At 31.2% G+C, this 16,343-nt stretch overlaps 4 protein-coding genes across 4 annotated transcripts; 2 read left to right on the top strand and 2 right to left on the bottom strand.

Annotated features, from left to right (window-relative positions):
• Window positions 1-3,084: 3,084 nt before the first annotated feature.
• On the top strand, window positions 3,085-3,796 carry LOC108830863 (uncharacterized). Its single transcript, XM_018604433.2, has one exon. It carries the CDS (start codon window positions 3,162-3,164, stop codon window positions 3,561-3,563), a length of 402 nt encoding a protein of 133 aa, XP_018459935.1. The 5' UTR covers window positions 3,085-3,161; the 3' UTR covers window positions 3,564-3,796.
• A 1,954-nt stretch (window positions 3,797-5,750) lies between these two features.
• On the top strand, window positions 5,751-6,876 carry LOC108830858 (protein HAIKU1). Its single transcript, XM_018604427.2, has 2 exons — window positions 5,751-5,907; window positions 6,034-6,876. The coding sequence occupies exon 2, from the start codon at window positions 6,042-6,044 to the stop codon at window positions 6,723-6,725; it is 684 nt and encodes a 227-aa protein (XP_018459929.1). The 5' UTR covers window positions 5,751-5,907; window positions 6,034-6,041; the 3' UTR covers window positions 6,726-6,876.
• A 5,900-nt stretch (window positions 6,877-12,776) lies between these two features.
• Window positions 12,777-13,698, bottom strand: LOC108830860 (uncharacterized). Its single transcript, XM_018604430.2, has 4 exons — window positions 13,621-13,698; window positions 13,359-13,520; window positions 13,106-13,270; window positions 12,777-12,965 (listed from the first exon to the last, which is right to left on the bottom strand). The coding sequence occupies exons 1-4, from the start codon at window positions 13,696-13,698 to the stop codon at window positions 12,801-12,803; spliced, it is 570 nt and encodes a 189-aa protein (XP_018459932.2). The 3' UTR covers window positions 12,777-12,800.
• A 1,101-nt stretch (window positions 13,699-14,799) lies between these two features.
• LOC108830855 (mitochondrial carnitine/acylcarnitine carrier-like protein) lies at window positions 14,800-16,279 on the bottom strand. Its single transcript, XM_018604425.2, has 3 exons — window positions 16,056-16,279; window positions 15,517-15,910; window positions 14,800-15,415 (listed from the first exon to the last, which is right to left on the bottom strand). The coding sequence occupies exons 2-3, from the start codon at window positions 15,906-15,908 to the stop codon at window positions 14,905-14,907; spliced, it is 903 nt and encodes a 300-aa protein (XP_018459927.1). The 5' UTR covers window positions 15,909-15,910; window positions 16,056-16,279; the 3' UTR covers window positions 14,800-14,904.
• Between the last annotated feature and the right edge of the window lie 64 nt (window positions 16,280-16,343).

The following is a 16,343-nucleotide window of genomic DNA, read 5'->3' as shown; positions in this document are numbered from 1 at the left end:
ACTCTCTCCTGATCCTTAATCATTGATCTCAAACCTCCGATTAAAGTTGACGACAAGCTCACCTCCGTCTGAAACTACTGGCCATAACGAAGCTCCTCCGGTGACCAATCTCTCTCATGGTTCCTCGCCAGAAACTGCTGCAATGAATCCAAGCCTTCATGTGGTTAAATCCTCATCGATACCTGATGAAGTTGACGCCAAGCTCATACCTTCATCTCAAATTTCTGGCCCTCCGGTGACTGATACTCTCTAATGATTCCTTGCTGGCCTTTTCCACTGTGAAAAATACAAGCCTGCCCGTAGCCAACCCCCAATGAAACTGCAATGGTAGATGAAGCCTTAATCGGAACACTGGTGGATGATGAAGAGCTATCATCTAACCCACCAATCGCTTTCGTTCCATCAATAGGAGCATGGGGAAACCATCTAGCTTTTGAGCAGCCTGCTACTCTTCCAATGCCAGCAATGCCATCAAGTTTTGACTTGCAGTACCTCAACAATTTACTTGATTCCTTCTGGCCAACACTAACTGATGAAATTGGGCAAAACCAGAAGAAAGGAGGTCAACAAATTGTTGTAAGAGAGTTTCCATGTATTTTGGTTCAGAAAATTCCTGTTCCAAAACTTAAGACTGATGAAACTCTAAGTTTTGCATGGGCTGCCAGATTGAATCCTGCTACCAGAAAACATTATTGAGTGGCTAATCCTACTTTCCGGCTTGATGGAACTCCTCAGATAACAATCTCTTCTCAGGTATTAAATTTTGGACCAAAGAATAAGAAAGAGTATATCATAGGATATTTCCATCGTTGATATCTTCCTCCTGGAGATTTAATCCATGTTGTAGTGAATAGGTTGTGGAGAAGAATTTGCAGGATAGAATACCGTAAGATAAATGAGACGTCTTATATGTTTCACATTCTCCATGAATGAACTCAGCAATGGGTAGTTCAGAGAGGTGTATGGCATGTTGATGATTGCTTGTTATTCGTTTCACCTTGGAAACCAGTGCATTCTCTCAAAGTTCCTGAGGTATCTACAATTTCGGTGTGGGTAACCCTTAAAAACATACCAGACTGTTGCTACTCAAGATTAGGTCTCGGTCAGGTATAAACTTGACTTGGTGAGCCAATGCAAATGCATAAACTTCGTCTTGATCGGACTAGTCTGGGCGAAGCAAACTTGTTAGTTGAAGTTTAATTTGACAAACTTTTCCCAAAATAAATTACTTTAGATGATAAACAAGGTAATATATTTTTGGTGGATGTTGAGTACAGATAGATTCCAAGTGTATGTGGTAGATTTGGACACTTAGAACACAAAGAAAAAGATGTATCCCCTCAACTGTCCATAAGAGTGTGGAAAAGTCAAAGCAAGATCTGTCAAATGAAGATTTGGAAATTGAAATGGAAAAGGAACAAGCGCAATTTGATATTGCATCAGGTCATATGGTTGTACAAGAAGAAAATTCAGAAGTTACTTTGGTTTTAGCTAAAAAATCACAAGATGAATCTAGTGTCAAATTTTTGGAATCCATTATTAAATTAGAGTTTGAAGAGATGCAAACACAAGATGGAGTTGAACCGCATGATCTTTCAATGCCAGCACAGTTCCTCTAAAGTAACAATAGCCACTAGCTCCAACCTTCAGTCTACTTCATCACCATTAGCAGATACCTTACCTGCTATTATGGAAGAAATTCTATCACCTATTATTGTTTCCGTGACCAGTTTGGTTGCAAGGAACAATTCATTGACCTTTATGCATTCACTTATACATGACAACTTTTCTCATAACCAAGCTGATCAGCATACTGAGCAGGATGATCGAGATGGGTGTTTGAGTGATGCTACGACAAATATCAGCATGTCAAGAGGTAGAAGGCAAATAAAACCACTTCAAAGATTTAAAGATATGGATTAGACAATAGTACGAAAGAAAGGTAAACGAGGTCGTCGAGGCCGCGGACACCATACTCCCTAGTTTTTTTCTCTTTGTCTTGTTCATTAAGCTTATGTTTATAAGCTTCTTTCTTTCAAAACTATTGTTTGGTTAAATATGAGGCTTGTCTCATTATACTTTCTAAAACTGTATTATTGTAAAACCATACCAGCTTGTGTGTTTATATCTTTTAATTTGAGAGTCTTTTTACAAAAAAAGGGAGACAGTTATCGTGAAATTTAGTGTGTTTCTTTTACTCTATGGTATTGTGTTTGCTGTGATGCTAGGTCTGTTTTCCAGTTAATACGCTGGTCGAAGCGTTTATGAAAAGAACATGCCAGTATTAAACTAAGATGATGACTAGAAAATTTTCTCCATCACTAATGGAAACTATTTAGTATCATCATGTTGACTCCTTTCTGTTTTCTAAGGGATGTTACTTAATAATCAGGGTTAATACTCATCTTTCAGTCTATATTTAGCTATGTATATAATATAATTTCACCCGTGTTACAAAAAGGAATATTATATGTATATAATTCACTCATTCATTCACACTACAAATTATTTTTATATTTATATTTTTTGTCATCCCCGTTACAAATTACTATGATATAAGTATATGACAGAACTATTGTTATTTTTTACAAAATTTGTCTCTGATCAACCCACGCCCAAAGGCAGAAACTTTCTCGAAACTACGATTTAGTTGTTAATTACTCCCTCCGTTTCATATTATTTGTCGTTCTAAGTCTTTGCACACAGATTAAGAAAACATTTAATTTTACATATTTCCAAAATAAAAATACTATTACCAATACACATCAACCAATACAAAAATAGAATAGAGAATATTTTCAATAAATTTTGCATTGAAAACCGAAAACGACACTTATTTTGAAACAAAATTTTTGCTCTAGAACGACATATAATTTGAAACGGAGGGAGTACCTGTTAATTAACGTGCGAGATACACGACCAAAGGCAGAAACTTTTTCGGAACTACAATTTAGTTGTTAATTATAACTAATATTTAAATCTACGTTATGGAAACTCAAATTTACCGATATACATTCTTGGCCAAAATTAGATTAGTCTTTTGTTAGTCTTTACTAAAATAAAAACTACTAATCAAATAAAACCAACTCTCTCTTTCATCTTCTGTATCTCTCTTTCTCTCATTCTCGATCTCCATTGTCGTAAGGAGATCAAGAAAAGCTATGAGTCTAAATTGTCTATCATGTCAAGCTCTTTCACGTACGGATTCCAACAAGCAGTTTGATCTCTCTGGTCCCGGACCACCACCGGTTGAAAGTAACCATGTCTTAGGTAAAACATATGGTGCTGATCAGGTTGGTGGGAGAAATTGGTCAGGTAATTTGAATGCTAGAATCTCTGAGAAAATTGGAAGATCAGGATCATCTTTAGCGCAGAGAATGAAGAAGGTGAAAAAGACTCCTCACATTAGGCTAAGTGGTCCAGTTGGTTCAAGCTCTGGCAATGGACTGCTTCGAACCGAACAACCAAAGCTTGTGAGAAGTAGTGGAATGAGAAGGAATTGGAGTTTTGAGAATTTGAGAGATCAAGGGTTGATAGAAGAGAAGAGCAAGGTTAACATATGATCATCAATGATTTATTATGATTCTGAGATTTTATGGAAGACAAATGAAACTGGTTACATATAGTTTCAATCCATATTCATGATTGTATAAGTCATGATAGAATATATGAGATGTAAAATAGTATGTTTTGATGAAACTTATGGGGTTTTTTTTGTTATTTTTGTTCACTTTCAATATTATATTATGCTGTTGTAAACTTGTGCTATAATTTCGAGTGAAAATATTGTTTTCCATTTGAATGCGTGTGTGTGTGTGTGTTTAATCTGTTTCATATGATCACGATGTGTATGTAGGTTACTGATTGTGTTAGATATTATGTCAAAATCCAGTTATAAATTTGCATGTTCCACATAATTGCCAAAAAATATACTATTTGATAATTGGCATATATGAATTCTTGAGAACAAACATAAAAATTGTTATCGTAACAATTTATAAGTCGATCTATTTACCTTGCGTAACATTTATTACAAACTAGGTGATTCTCCCGTGCTCATGCACGGGAATAAATACTTATAAAATAATTAAATCATGATAATTGTAAAATATTTACATATGTTTTTTATAACTTTCAAATAACTTTATAACTTATATTTATGATGAATAAAGGGAATTGTATATATATCATTATATAGATATATCTATACATTTGTTCATAACTTTTAAGTTATTTTAATTTATATCATGAAAATAATATTAAGTATCACTATGTTCTCATCTTAATTAGATATGCGATTCTATTTATAGTAATTTGGATTAATTCATGTATGGTATCGTTAAGCTCCATATTTGGTTTGAAAGTAAACAACACTTTTTAATTAAGTTAAAATTAGATTAATTTCATTTAGTTTGGTTCATTTTATTAGATTTGTAAATATATTTATACAAGTTTTTATAATTTAATATATGTTTTCTGAGAAAAGAAATATAAAGCTGGAATTGCATTAATAATTACTTCTAATATTTTAAAATATTAATATATGTTATTTTGGAGAAAATTATATAAAATAAATTAATGTGCTAAGAGATTGAGAATTGAATAAGCAAACCAATTCAGAAATATTTCAAAACTTCATTGATTAATTTCAAATTCGTAAGGTAGTTACACCCAGAAATTCAAAAGGTTGTATCTATCCGTGTGTTTTCATCTTAATTAGATATCTTATTTCAAACATAATATTTTGGACAGTTCAAGTGTTCATTGTTGGGTATGTTTTGCATCTATTATTTCAAATTGGACAACTATTTTTTTTACTTTAATAATATTAAAATTGGATTACTATTCTTAGCTTAATTTAGTTCAGTTCATCCTTTTATATTTGTAATATATTTTATAAATCTTATAAAATTTGGTAAGTTTATTTTTAAAAAGATAAAAACACACAGAAAATGTTGTAGTTGCATTCATGAACATATTTTATAATATTTAAAAATTCATGTACATATATGAATATTTATAAAAAAAAACTAAATCATAATAATTGGTAAATCATCACTTGTTTAGAATTGTGAATACATTTTATAATTTAATCAATGAAAGTTAGGTAAAAAATAATTTTAATTTATAATTTTTCTTAATGATATTAGATGATCACTTTACGTTGTTTGAAATTAATTTTCTTAAAATCAATTAATCAAAAATATAATCATTATAAAAATATGTTTTCTTAAAAATTATCTTAACTATTTTTTAGTTATATATATACACCTATATATTTTGAAAATTATTAGATATTCACTTTTTTATTTATGTTTTTAGCGAAAATATAAAGTAGGAAAAAATAAATTCGTTTTTTGTATATACAAAATCTATATATTTTATAGATATTTCCTTTTTACTATATATATGGGTTTATAAAATAAATAAACTATAATAAAAAGATAATTAAAGCTTTATTAATAAAAAAGAAACTAAACAATTTTTAGTAATGATAATTAGGTATAACTAAAATTAATTCATTAAGGGTATTCACGTAATCAACCATCATGAGAATCAACGTGAGCGCGACACATATGAAACTGACTTCTCAGATAATATTAGAGTGATTAGTTACAAAAAAAAACATTTATTAGAAATAATTTGTAGTGTGAATAAATATATAGACAACTTTGATATACCATCACCATCAGCCCTTCACTTGTATATACACTTGATCCACTTGTTTTAAATTAGGACTACTGAAATTTCTAAAAGAATATATATAAAGGGATGAGAGCAAGAGAGTCAACAAAATCACACCTTCCTTTGTTTTATCTTTAGAGCCTCCTCTTGTTTTGTTATTCTCCTCCTCCTTTTTGAGTTTTTTCCAAAGTCTTCATTGCTCTGGTCAACATCAGAAAACGTGTAAGCTCTCTTTCTCGTTAAATGGATTTAAAACCCTTTGATTTTAGCTTGCTTCGTGGTCTCTCTCTCAGCTGATTTCTTCCAAGGAATAATTTGCATCTGTTTTTGTTTGTTTGTTTGTTTCAGGTTTAGTGATGGATGATCAGAGAAATAATGATAATCATCATCATCATCTAGGTGTTAACAAGATTGGGAAAAACATCCGTAAAGATCCATCAAACCAGCAAAATCAACAACAGAATCCTCAAGCTTTGTTTTATAACATCAACAAAACTGATTTTAGATCCATTGTTCAACAGTTAACCGGACTCGGTTCAGCTCCTACAGTCAATCCTCCACAGTCAACAAACCCACCAAAACCTCCAAATTCAAGGTTGGTCAAAGTTAGACCGGCTCCTTTGATTCAAGTCAACCACCCTCCACCTCCACCTCCACCTCCGGTTCAATCAGATCCAATAGCCACTGAAACGGTTCAGCGTAATAACCAGTTAAACCCGGCAGAGTCTCCAATATCTGCTTATATGCGTTACCTAATCGAATCAAGCCCTGTTGGAAACCGACCTCAGCTACAAAACCAAAATCCGGTTCAGCCATCAACCGGTTTGTTTCCTTCACATCAAACCGGTCCTAGTCCAATGTTATTCCAGTCTCCAGCATCACAGTTTGTTTTGTCGCCGCCCCCTAGATCGCCGTTTCCGTTATTATCACCCAATTTCTTCGCGTTTTCACCGCGGTTTATAGGCGGTAACGAATCGCTACCACCGCCGTCACCAGGCTTTTTCTTCCCGTTGCTCAGTCCATTATGGAAAAATCAATAGCTTCATAGTTAGTGTATTGATTATCTTTTAATTAAAATAGTGCAACTTGTAAGCACTATCTAACATGTAAGATGAAGACAATTGTTGCTCATTTCGTTTATGTATTAGCGTGTATAAAGATGTCTTTAGTAGAATCTTGAATTTTTTTTTACGTGTTTTATTCTCAAGTTCAACAAAATACTAGATTTTGACCCGCGCTTTGGAAGCGCGGAATATTTTACGATAAAAAATTTCACTAATAGCTTAACAAATATTTTGGTAATTTTTAAAGAGTGTGTATTTAAAATATTTTTGCATTTAAATCAGTGTTTTAAAGTCAACCCGATTGTGATTATACCCGTTAATCCGGAGATCTGACAATTCAATTTTGGTTTTTAAAATATTCATATTAAAAAAAAATCACTAAACCTCGAGACTAACCGATTGAACTGATGGATGACCGATATGTAATCTAATTGGATTTAAATTGTAATAGTTTCATAATTTGTAATCTTATAATCCAAATTTTAAAGTTCATTATTTTGTAATTTATGAAATTATGATGTTTCTACAAAATTCTAAAGAGAAAATGATAGATATAAAATAACTAAGATTAATTATTGTATTGTCTGGAAACATTGATAGTAGTATAACAAATATATTGTTTGGAAACATTGATAGTAGTACAAAGAAATAAGTATATTGTTTGGAAACATGGATAGTAGTATAAAGAAAGTAACATTAGTGATTTAATGTAGGTTTAACTATAAAGTATAAAGGTGTATTTAATTTAAAAACTTACAAAATAAATGTTAGATCCAACAGAATGTTTCTGTTTTAATAAGATAGATTTTGGAAAAATTAATAAAACATATCGAAGACAATTAGTGGTAAATGGATATTTTCAAACTGTATGTACCCCCAAAAGACTTTCGAGTTAAATCATTAAAGTCGTGGCTGCTAGAAAATCCTGTCTTCTAATTGGGTTACCATCATCAAAGTCTGGGTTTTCACCTTTTTTATTTTCAGTTTTCATTGTTATTGTCCAATCGCATAAAATTCAAATTTCACTTTCTTTCTTGAATTAACCAAGTTGGCAACTTGCAGAATCCATTAGATTTGTCCCTGTCTTTCCTAACGGAGGAATACGAGAAGCATTCTCAGATTATCACTTCTGCTTCGAGTTACTTTTTTTTTGTAAGCAAGCTTAGAGTTAATTACATATAGAGAGTTGAATGTCACGTTAATAAAAGTTAAAAAAAAAGTTACGTTAATAAAGTTCACTCCTTACAGTTTGAAATGAGAAAGTTTTTTGTTGTTTGGTCACACTAAATTAGAAAGATTAACTCTTAATCTGACTCCAAAGTTGTAGTTGTGAACTTATTTTCAAAGCCATTCACCGTAGAATGCTCTTCTCATCTCCAAAAATTCCACAAATAAATCAATTTTCTTAGGGTCTTTATTGATGAATTTATGCATTCATATTGGATTTTTTCCAGTTTTCAAGGTCACAGACTCACAGTGTCTTAAACCCTATTCAGATATTTTTATAAATACGGGTTGAGATTAGTTAACAACACTTCGGAAGTATATGATAAATTCCATTTTGTAACCATATTTATTTTAGATTCAGTTTTTTTTTGCTGAGGGTTCAAATATTTTAAGTATCATATCGAATGAACATAAAATTAGATATTTCATCTGATTATTTAAGTTTTTTAAATATTATATCAAAATAAAATGAAATTAAGTATTTGAAAAATTTTCGGTTTGGATCTCAGATTTCATATTTTTGCCTAGGCTAATTAAAAAATTATAACATAATTAAGAGTCATAGACAAGCTAAAACATAAAGAGATACAGTGTTTAGTTCTGACCAAAACTTGAGGCTCGTATATATGATGATCATTGATGGTACCAAATGTAACATAATCTGAATCTTTCATAAGACCACCATAAGTAATTTCCGAATAATTTGAAGAACGTTGACAGTTTTCAAAACGTAAGGCGATAATTTGAAACCAAAACATGACATTTTCCATAAAAGATGAATCTCATTACGAAAATTGCTGAAATGCAATTGGTTGAGATAAAACAATTAAACAATTATGCAAAATATTTAAATATAATAAGTTTCCATCTAGACTAAAACACTAGGCACACAAAAATCTAAAGAAGATATATTTCCAAACTAAACCTCTATCTAGTTAAAACATCAAGATTAAGTTTCAAAAAAAAAGCATCAAGATATTTAACCAAAGAGAAGAAGCAAATCCCAAATAAAAAAAAAATTAACAAGAAGATACACAAACCCCCAAACTGAGTCAACATAAACTAAAAGTAACTAACCTAACTAAAACAATTCCAACTATAAATTTTATAAAATTAAAAATAAATTACTAAAATCGATTTTTTAAAAATTTCTAAGTTACTTTATGCAATTCATTTAAAATGCATTAAAACGAACAATACAAGAATAAACTAAAAGGAAAAATCCATAATTTTCTATTTCTAAAAATATATAACAAAAATTAATTTTAGCTTTTTAATCAATTTCTACAATCTATAACTCAGAGTTATCTTACTGAACAACATTCCAATTTTCCAATTTTTCCAAGAGAGAACAAAAGCAATGAGGTCAAAATAAAAGTAGTAGAAGATACAGGTATATCTATAGCGCATCGTAAAGGTAATATGATAAACAGTTTTAAATCATTAAGATAAGTACATTTTTGGCTTACATTGGTGGAGTTTTGATAAAGATAGCATATAAATACTTAGAAAAATCAGTTTATCCCCTATATATTATTTTAGGAGCACTTAAAATAAATAAGCTTCACTTGATGTGTGATTTACATGAGTGTCATTTCTTATGTGGCAGCCTCACAATCACTCTCATTCTTATTTTAAAACAAACCTTAGCCTATTAGAGTTATTACATATTGTGCCATTGGTATATTTTAACCTACAATTAAATTGACATAATAATTTGTTCAAAAACAGAAAATTATAAACCTTAATCTTCCTAGATGCCCCACGGTCGAATTAATGACAATTAATGATATTTAAGTTTCAGAAAATTAATGGAATATATTAATGGTATTGTTCCTCTGATTTCTCGATCTTCTGTTATAAATCGGTTAGTTTCCGAGATTATGATCTTTTTAAAATCAATCTCGGGGTCAATTAGTGCCAAATCCCATGTACATTCTATATTTAACTGTGCATTTAACATTCAATTTATACATACAAAGATGAAATATCAATTTATACAACAAAATCGATTGATGGCAATGATTGATATTTTAAATTCGAGTTCTTAATGCAAATACTATAGTTGCCTTCTTCCTCCTATTTGACGATCCCCTTTGTATGTCGATTTTGTTGTGTCAAAACTGTAATTTTTATATGTCAAATACTATAGTTCTTAATGCAATTTTTATTTTATTTTTTCGTACGTTGATAAATGCATAAATTTATTTTAGGAGTCAAAAATGATTATTGATTGAGTCATGATTGTATGATTTACTAAAAATAATCTCAATCTTAGTTTCCTAAAATAAAAAAAAACGTGATTTTAGAATGATTACTTGAAGGCATAGAAATAATTTCGGTATCAATTTTAAATGAAATTAAATCTTTATGAGTGGATTTTTTTGTATAACTAATATTTGCAATATGTTTACAACACAAAAAGCATTCAAGTGATATGAATTGGAGAACAAATAATTTATTATTAATTACATAATATTTTAAAAAATAATGATGATTTACTAAGATATCACATTAACCCTAAACCGATTTTTTAATTTATATAAATATGTTGTCTTGCTGACATTGTTTTTTATCATGATAAAGTCGATTGAAGAACTTGATTAACATTTACTAAAAATAATCACAATCTTAGTTTCCTAAAATAACAATACGTGATTTTAGAATAATTACTTGAAGACATAGCAATAATCTCGGTATCAATTTTAAATGAAATTATATCTTTATGATTCTATTTTTTTCAAAACAGCCAACTAAATTCCGTTTAATTTTGGTGATAGTAAAAAGGAAATTAGATTATGTTACCAAATGTATCGGCGTTGAATGAATTTCATTCAAGTGATATGCATTGAGAGAAAATAATTTATTCTTAATTACATAATATTTTTAAAAATGTTGGTGATTTGCTAAGATATCACATTAACCATAAACCGGTCTTGTTATGTATATAAATATGTTGTCTTGCTGACATTGTTTTTTTTATCATGATAAGATCGATTGTAGAACTTGACTAACATTGATGGGTTTTCTAAAATCATTTTTGAACCCAATAATGTTCCAGAAATCTATGTTTTCAGAAAGAAATAGATCATTTCGTTTTGTGAATTTGGTAAATAAGTGTGTTTAGTTTCGTAATCTGATTCTTTTTTATTTCTCTCTATAGGATTACAAAGTAGGAGTTCTGAAGAATTTTTTCACATCATTTGTAGTTTATCATTTTTTTTGTTTCCTTATAGTTTGTTTCTTTCGTATTTTACTTTTTCTATTACCTACGTTTCTTTTAATATTATTATTATTATTATTATGAAAACAGTAATTTTATTGCCTATGTATTGTTTTATCTTAAATTCATAGTAAATCTATATAAGTCTTCGCATACTCTTATTTTATTTTTTTCCATAAATTATACTTCATTTACACTTAACCAATAACACAAGCTTTTTTCAAAAAAAAAAAGCTTACAATATATATACCTACACAATTTTGACAGCTATATATATCATTATATCTAATATTTGTGACTAAAACTTTTTGCTTTATAATATATTTATGTTAAAAGTAATAATTTATTTTATCTTAAATTCATAATAAATTTATCTAAGTTTTTGCATACTCTTATTTTACTTTATTTTCCATAAATTGTACTTCATCTACATCTAACAATCACATAAGATTTTTTTTTTCAAAAAAAAAAAACAAATAAGCTTACAATATATATACCTACATAATCTCGACAGCTATCATTATATTTAATATTTATGACTAAAACTTTTTTTATAATATGTTTGGGTTAAAAGTAATAATCTCTTTTAATCATTCACTCCGCGTATAGTCTGAAATATTTTTTATATTACAGTAACGTCGTCATTAAGTGTGTTGCTTTTAGAATAACACACTTGCTCATGTATTCCATGATTTATGGAATTCTACAGATGAAGACATTGTATTTTGTGTTTTACAGTTTTGGAAAATTTATTGAAGAGCAGGTAATATATTGTAATTTTTTAGGAACATATATATATTTTGTAGATGATATTATCTGTTACTTTTGGTAATATTATTTTATATTCTAGAAAAGTCGATTGAAGAATGTTATTAACATTAATGGTTTTTCCAAAATTGTCTTTGATCCCAATGATTCTAGAAATCGATGCTTTCGGAATGAGGTAATGCGTTTATTTCACAGATTCACTTAAATAATGTGTTTACTTTCGCCGCTTTGTCACTTTTTATGATAGTAATAGGATTGCAAATGGAAAGTTCTGAAGTCACTATTCACTGCAGATGTTTTATCGATTTTAATTTATTTTGTTTGAGAATTTTTATTCTGAAAGATTTTATTAATCGATTGCTTATGTTTTGTTTTATCTTTACTTCGTAATTGATTTTATATTAGTTTTTGATCATTCTTATGGTTCTTATTGTCTGTCTTCCATTACCTATAGGACAATTAAACTAAAATACAAACAACTTAAAAAAAGAAACCATGATTGATTTGTTAGTGAAATGCGCAGTTTTATCTAAATTTTAATTTTAAAATATGTATCATTTTATCAATGCAATATATTTTTATAATATCTATTAATTCATAATAATAATCTCTTTAAATTTACTCACTCCGCAGGGCGCGGGTTATCACCTAGTATATTAGTATAGGTTTGGAGTTCCTAATCCTAAATTAGTCGTTAGAAACAACTGCCTATTTTATGTTAGTTAAATATGTTAATTAACCAAAAATTGATTATCTGATAATTGTTAAGAAGAAAAACTTAATTTCAAGCGAAATATGAAATCCTGCATAGTCCAAACATTAAAATAAATAATTTAGCAACCTAAGAAGTTAAATCGAGACCATTTCTTTGGAGATTTCGTCTTCTTATTTGGTGTGCAAGTTTCATTAGCATCCTTTTTCTTATTCTTCTTTTCCAGTAATGGTTTCTCAACATTTATCTCTTCCTCTTTCTCTTCTTCAATCATCTCTCCTGCTTCCTACATTTATAAAAACACGTTCAATGACAATTAGCTAAATAACAGATTTTTTACTGACATCAACTCAAACAACATGAAAGAAAAGTAACAGTCTAAACTGCTTTGTAAAAGTAAAATACAAAATTCATAAATTTACACACATGAGGATCTTGTGGATGTTGCAAGGGGATATGAAAAGGATTAATGTTGCTAGTGAAAATGGGCAATGGTTTTGTCAAGTCTCTCTTAATCCTTTGGTTTGATGTTTCACCGGACCCTCCAGTTGAAGTAGAAGATGCACTGCCCGATTCCAACTCCAAACATATCTTTTTACATTATACAAAAATTATTAAACGTATTATACAGACTCACTTGAAAATAACTTTTTGTTTAAGATCTATAGTAAAACCATACCTGAAAAAGTCTGGTCTCCAAAGCTGCGATTCTATCTAGCAACGATCCTTTGAAATAAGCTTCTCTAACTGCAGTGCCTCTATCGATTAAACCGCGTGTGGTAGATGATGCGCTTTCTTCTTTCCATTTAGAAAGGTTTTGTTGTCTTTCTAAATTCTTTATCTACATTCATGAAGCAATACTTATTATAGTCAAATCAATATAATGAAAACTATATCACCACGATGTAAACTGTTATTTATAATGTAAGAGAACGATTTACAACGAAATCCAAATGCTCAAGCCTAGAGAGCATAGGTAAAGAAGAGAGTGAATGTCTTTGTTGCTCCATCGTCTCCATCAAACTCGTTGTTTTTCCTTTCTCGAATTATGATATTCTATTTTGGTATTTATAGTCAAAAAAGTTAATAAATATAATAAAAAATTGTATGAAGAAGAAGGATAAATCGGTTAAGTTCCCTCCTTTTTTGCTGTTGACGCACTACTGAGCAAGCACTAGTCATACGCTAGTTAGTTATCCTCCACGTGACTTGACATATTTACAATGTAAGTTTTAGTTCAAGCTTAGTACGATACGGTTAATTCGGTTTGGTTTGATCTAAATGTATATTTTCTTGCTTGGTTAAATTCGGTTCAGTATTTCGGTCTAATAAAACTACGGCTGATGAACTGACTGATGCCATTAGGGCTGGGCAAAAAATCCGAACCCGAAAAACCGAACCGAACTCGATCCGAAAAGTAGCACCGAACCCGAACCAAAATTGATTAAATATCCGAACGGATTCAAAATTTCGGTATTTAAAGAAACGAAACCGAACCCGATCCGAACCGAAGTATTTTGGGTACCCGAATGTATCCAAAATAAATTTATATACTTAAATATCTACATTATTTTTATATATAATATATATTAAAAATATATAAGATACTTTTAAGTTTTCCAAAATATTCGAAAAATATATGCAAATAGTCAAAAGTAAATATTTAAAATAGCTAAAGTATACTGAAAACACTAAAAATAGTTAAATATCTATTGATTCTTTATCCAAATATTCAAAGAAAACCAATTTATATGTTAAATTAAGGTATTTTAACATATATGTCATGAAAATTTATATGTAATATATTATCTTTCTTATAGATTTTGAAAATTTAAAGTATATAATGAATTTTGAAAATTTAAAAACATTTTAAATGGGTTATCCGAACCCGAACCGAACCCGCAAAGATCCGAACCGAACCCGAACCAAAATTAGAAATATCCGAATGGGGCTGAAATCTTTGACCCCGAAAACCCGAAACCCGAATGGACTGAACCGAAACCCGAATGGGAACCCGAACGCCCAGCCCTAGATGCCATTTTGGCTCGGTTTAACTCTAGTTGGCTGAAGTGGTTACTTAAACTTTTTGTAGAAATTCAATTTTAATAACCACTTTCGAGTTTCAAAAGTAAATTGTATAAATGGTAAAGAGACAGAAAGATTAATCAATGGAACCATCCACAAATTGGACAGACCAACAGTTAAAAAACCAAAGCAAACCAGTTTTATCCCAAGCTTGACCTTGTCATCTCATAAGCCAAGAAACAAGCAGCATTAGCAGGAACACTCCTAGCCATAGCTGGACCAAACCCTTTATACAAACCTTTAACCCCTTCAGCTTTCAGAATCTTCCTAAAAGCATCCATCGAACCTTTGTACTTAGGGTTCTTATAATCATCCACTTGAAGAACACTCTTCACAACATCGGTCGGGTACACAAACCCCCAGAACGACGCACCAGCAACTCCACCAGCCATGATCAACGACCCCTGTCCTAAGCTCGAAGTGTCAGAACCACCAGCTAAGAACCGCTTGAAAGCTTCGTAGGCTGCAAACATCGTCGCGTTTCCCGGGACTTCACGTGCAAGCGTCGGAAACAAACCTTTGAATAGACCTCTTGCTCCACCTTCTGACCGTAGCACGTGGCGGGCCACGTCCATTGGTCCACCGTATTTCACGGCTGCAACCACTGAGCCCGGGGTAGAGACTCCAGCTCCAGCACCTTGTGCTTGTAACCTAAACCAAGACAAAAATCAACACACACATAAAGAGACATATTTTATAGCTTCGGACCGAACCTCCTGGTACATATTTTATAGCTTCGGACCGAACCTAACCTGCATTTGATCAATTCGGTAGGACAAGCAAGGAACGAGACAGCGAAACCAGCGCCAGCCCCACAAACAAACTGTTGACTTATAGTCAACGGCACTCCAGGTTCAGACCTAAGCAGCCCTTCCATCTGACCTCTCACGGTGAACAGAACAGCATTAAAGGCGGCAACGGTTGCGAGAGGAGCTCCCATACCTTTGTACAAACCTTTAGGTCCTTCGGAAGCAACGGTCTGTTTAACCGCATCGATAGCACCTTTGTACCTCGGTGGTTGTCCCGGTGATGGAGCAGGCTGGCTCTGGAGTTTGACCTTGATCGTGTCAAACGGGTGGCCTACGATGAGCTGAGCCGCTCCTCCAACGGTCCCTGAAGCTAAATCTTTCGCCGCGTCCGCCATCTCTAAGAGACCAAAAGAAAAAGAATCAAACTCAGAATCTAATAAAGATGTAAACTTTACTTGGAAATAATGAGAAAGTTTGAATCTTTGGATCATTATATAAGTTCAATGCAATAAAGAAGGAGAGAGTGAGAACAGATCGGTTACCAGAGAATGATTAGAGAGAAACCAATCGGTAACGAATGGATCTCAGAGAGCTGCTCCAAGTGAAATAAAAAACAAAAGCAAGATGCGAGTTCACGGGAGAGATTCTGAGACACAAACTAGTGATGAGATAAAATCCAAAAGAGGAATTTCAAGTGGACATAAAAAGTTGTAATCAACTCAAACTGCTTTCTACGCCACAAAGCATGACGCTTTTTTTTTTGCAGACGCACATTCTTTATATATATCGATTTAATTTTTTTTTTTCTTAAGTGGTTGGTGAAAAGTGAA

This window comes from Raphanus sativus, chromosome 6, assembly GCF_000801105.2.
Source record: "Raphanus sativus cultivar WK10039 chromosome 6, ASM80110v3, whole genome shotgun sequence".
Taxonomy (NCBI): Eukaryota; Viridiplantae; Streptophyta; class Magnoliopsida; order Brassicales; family Brassicaceae; genus Raphanus; species Raphanus sativus.
Note: the sequence above shows the minus strand (reverse complement) of the source record. Positions and strands in the feature narration are given on the sequence as shown.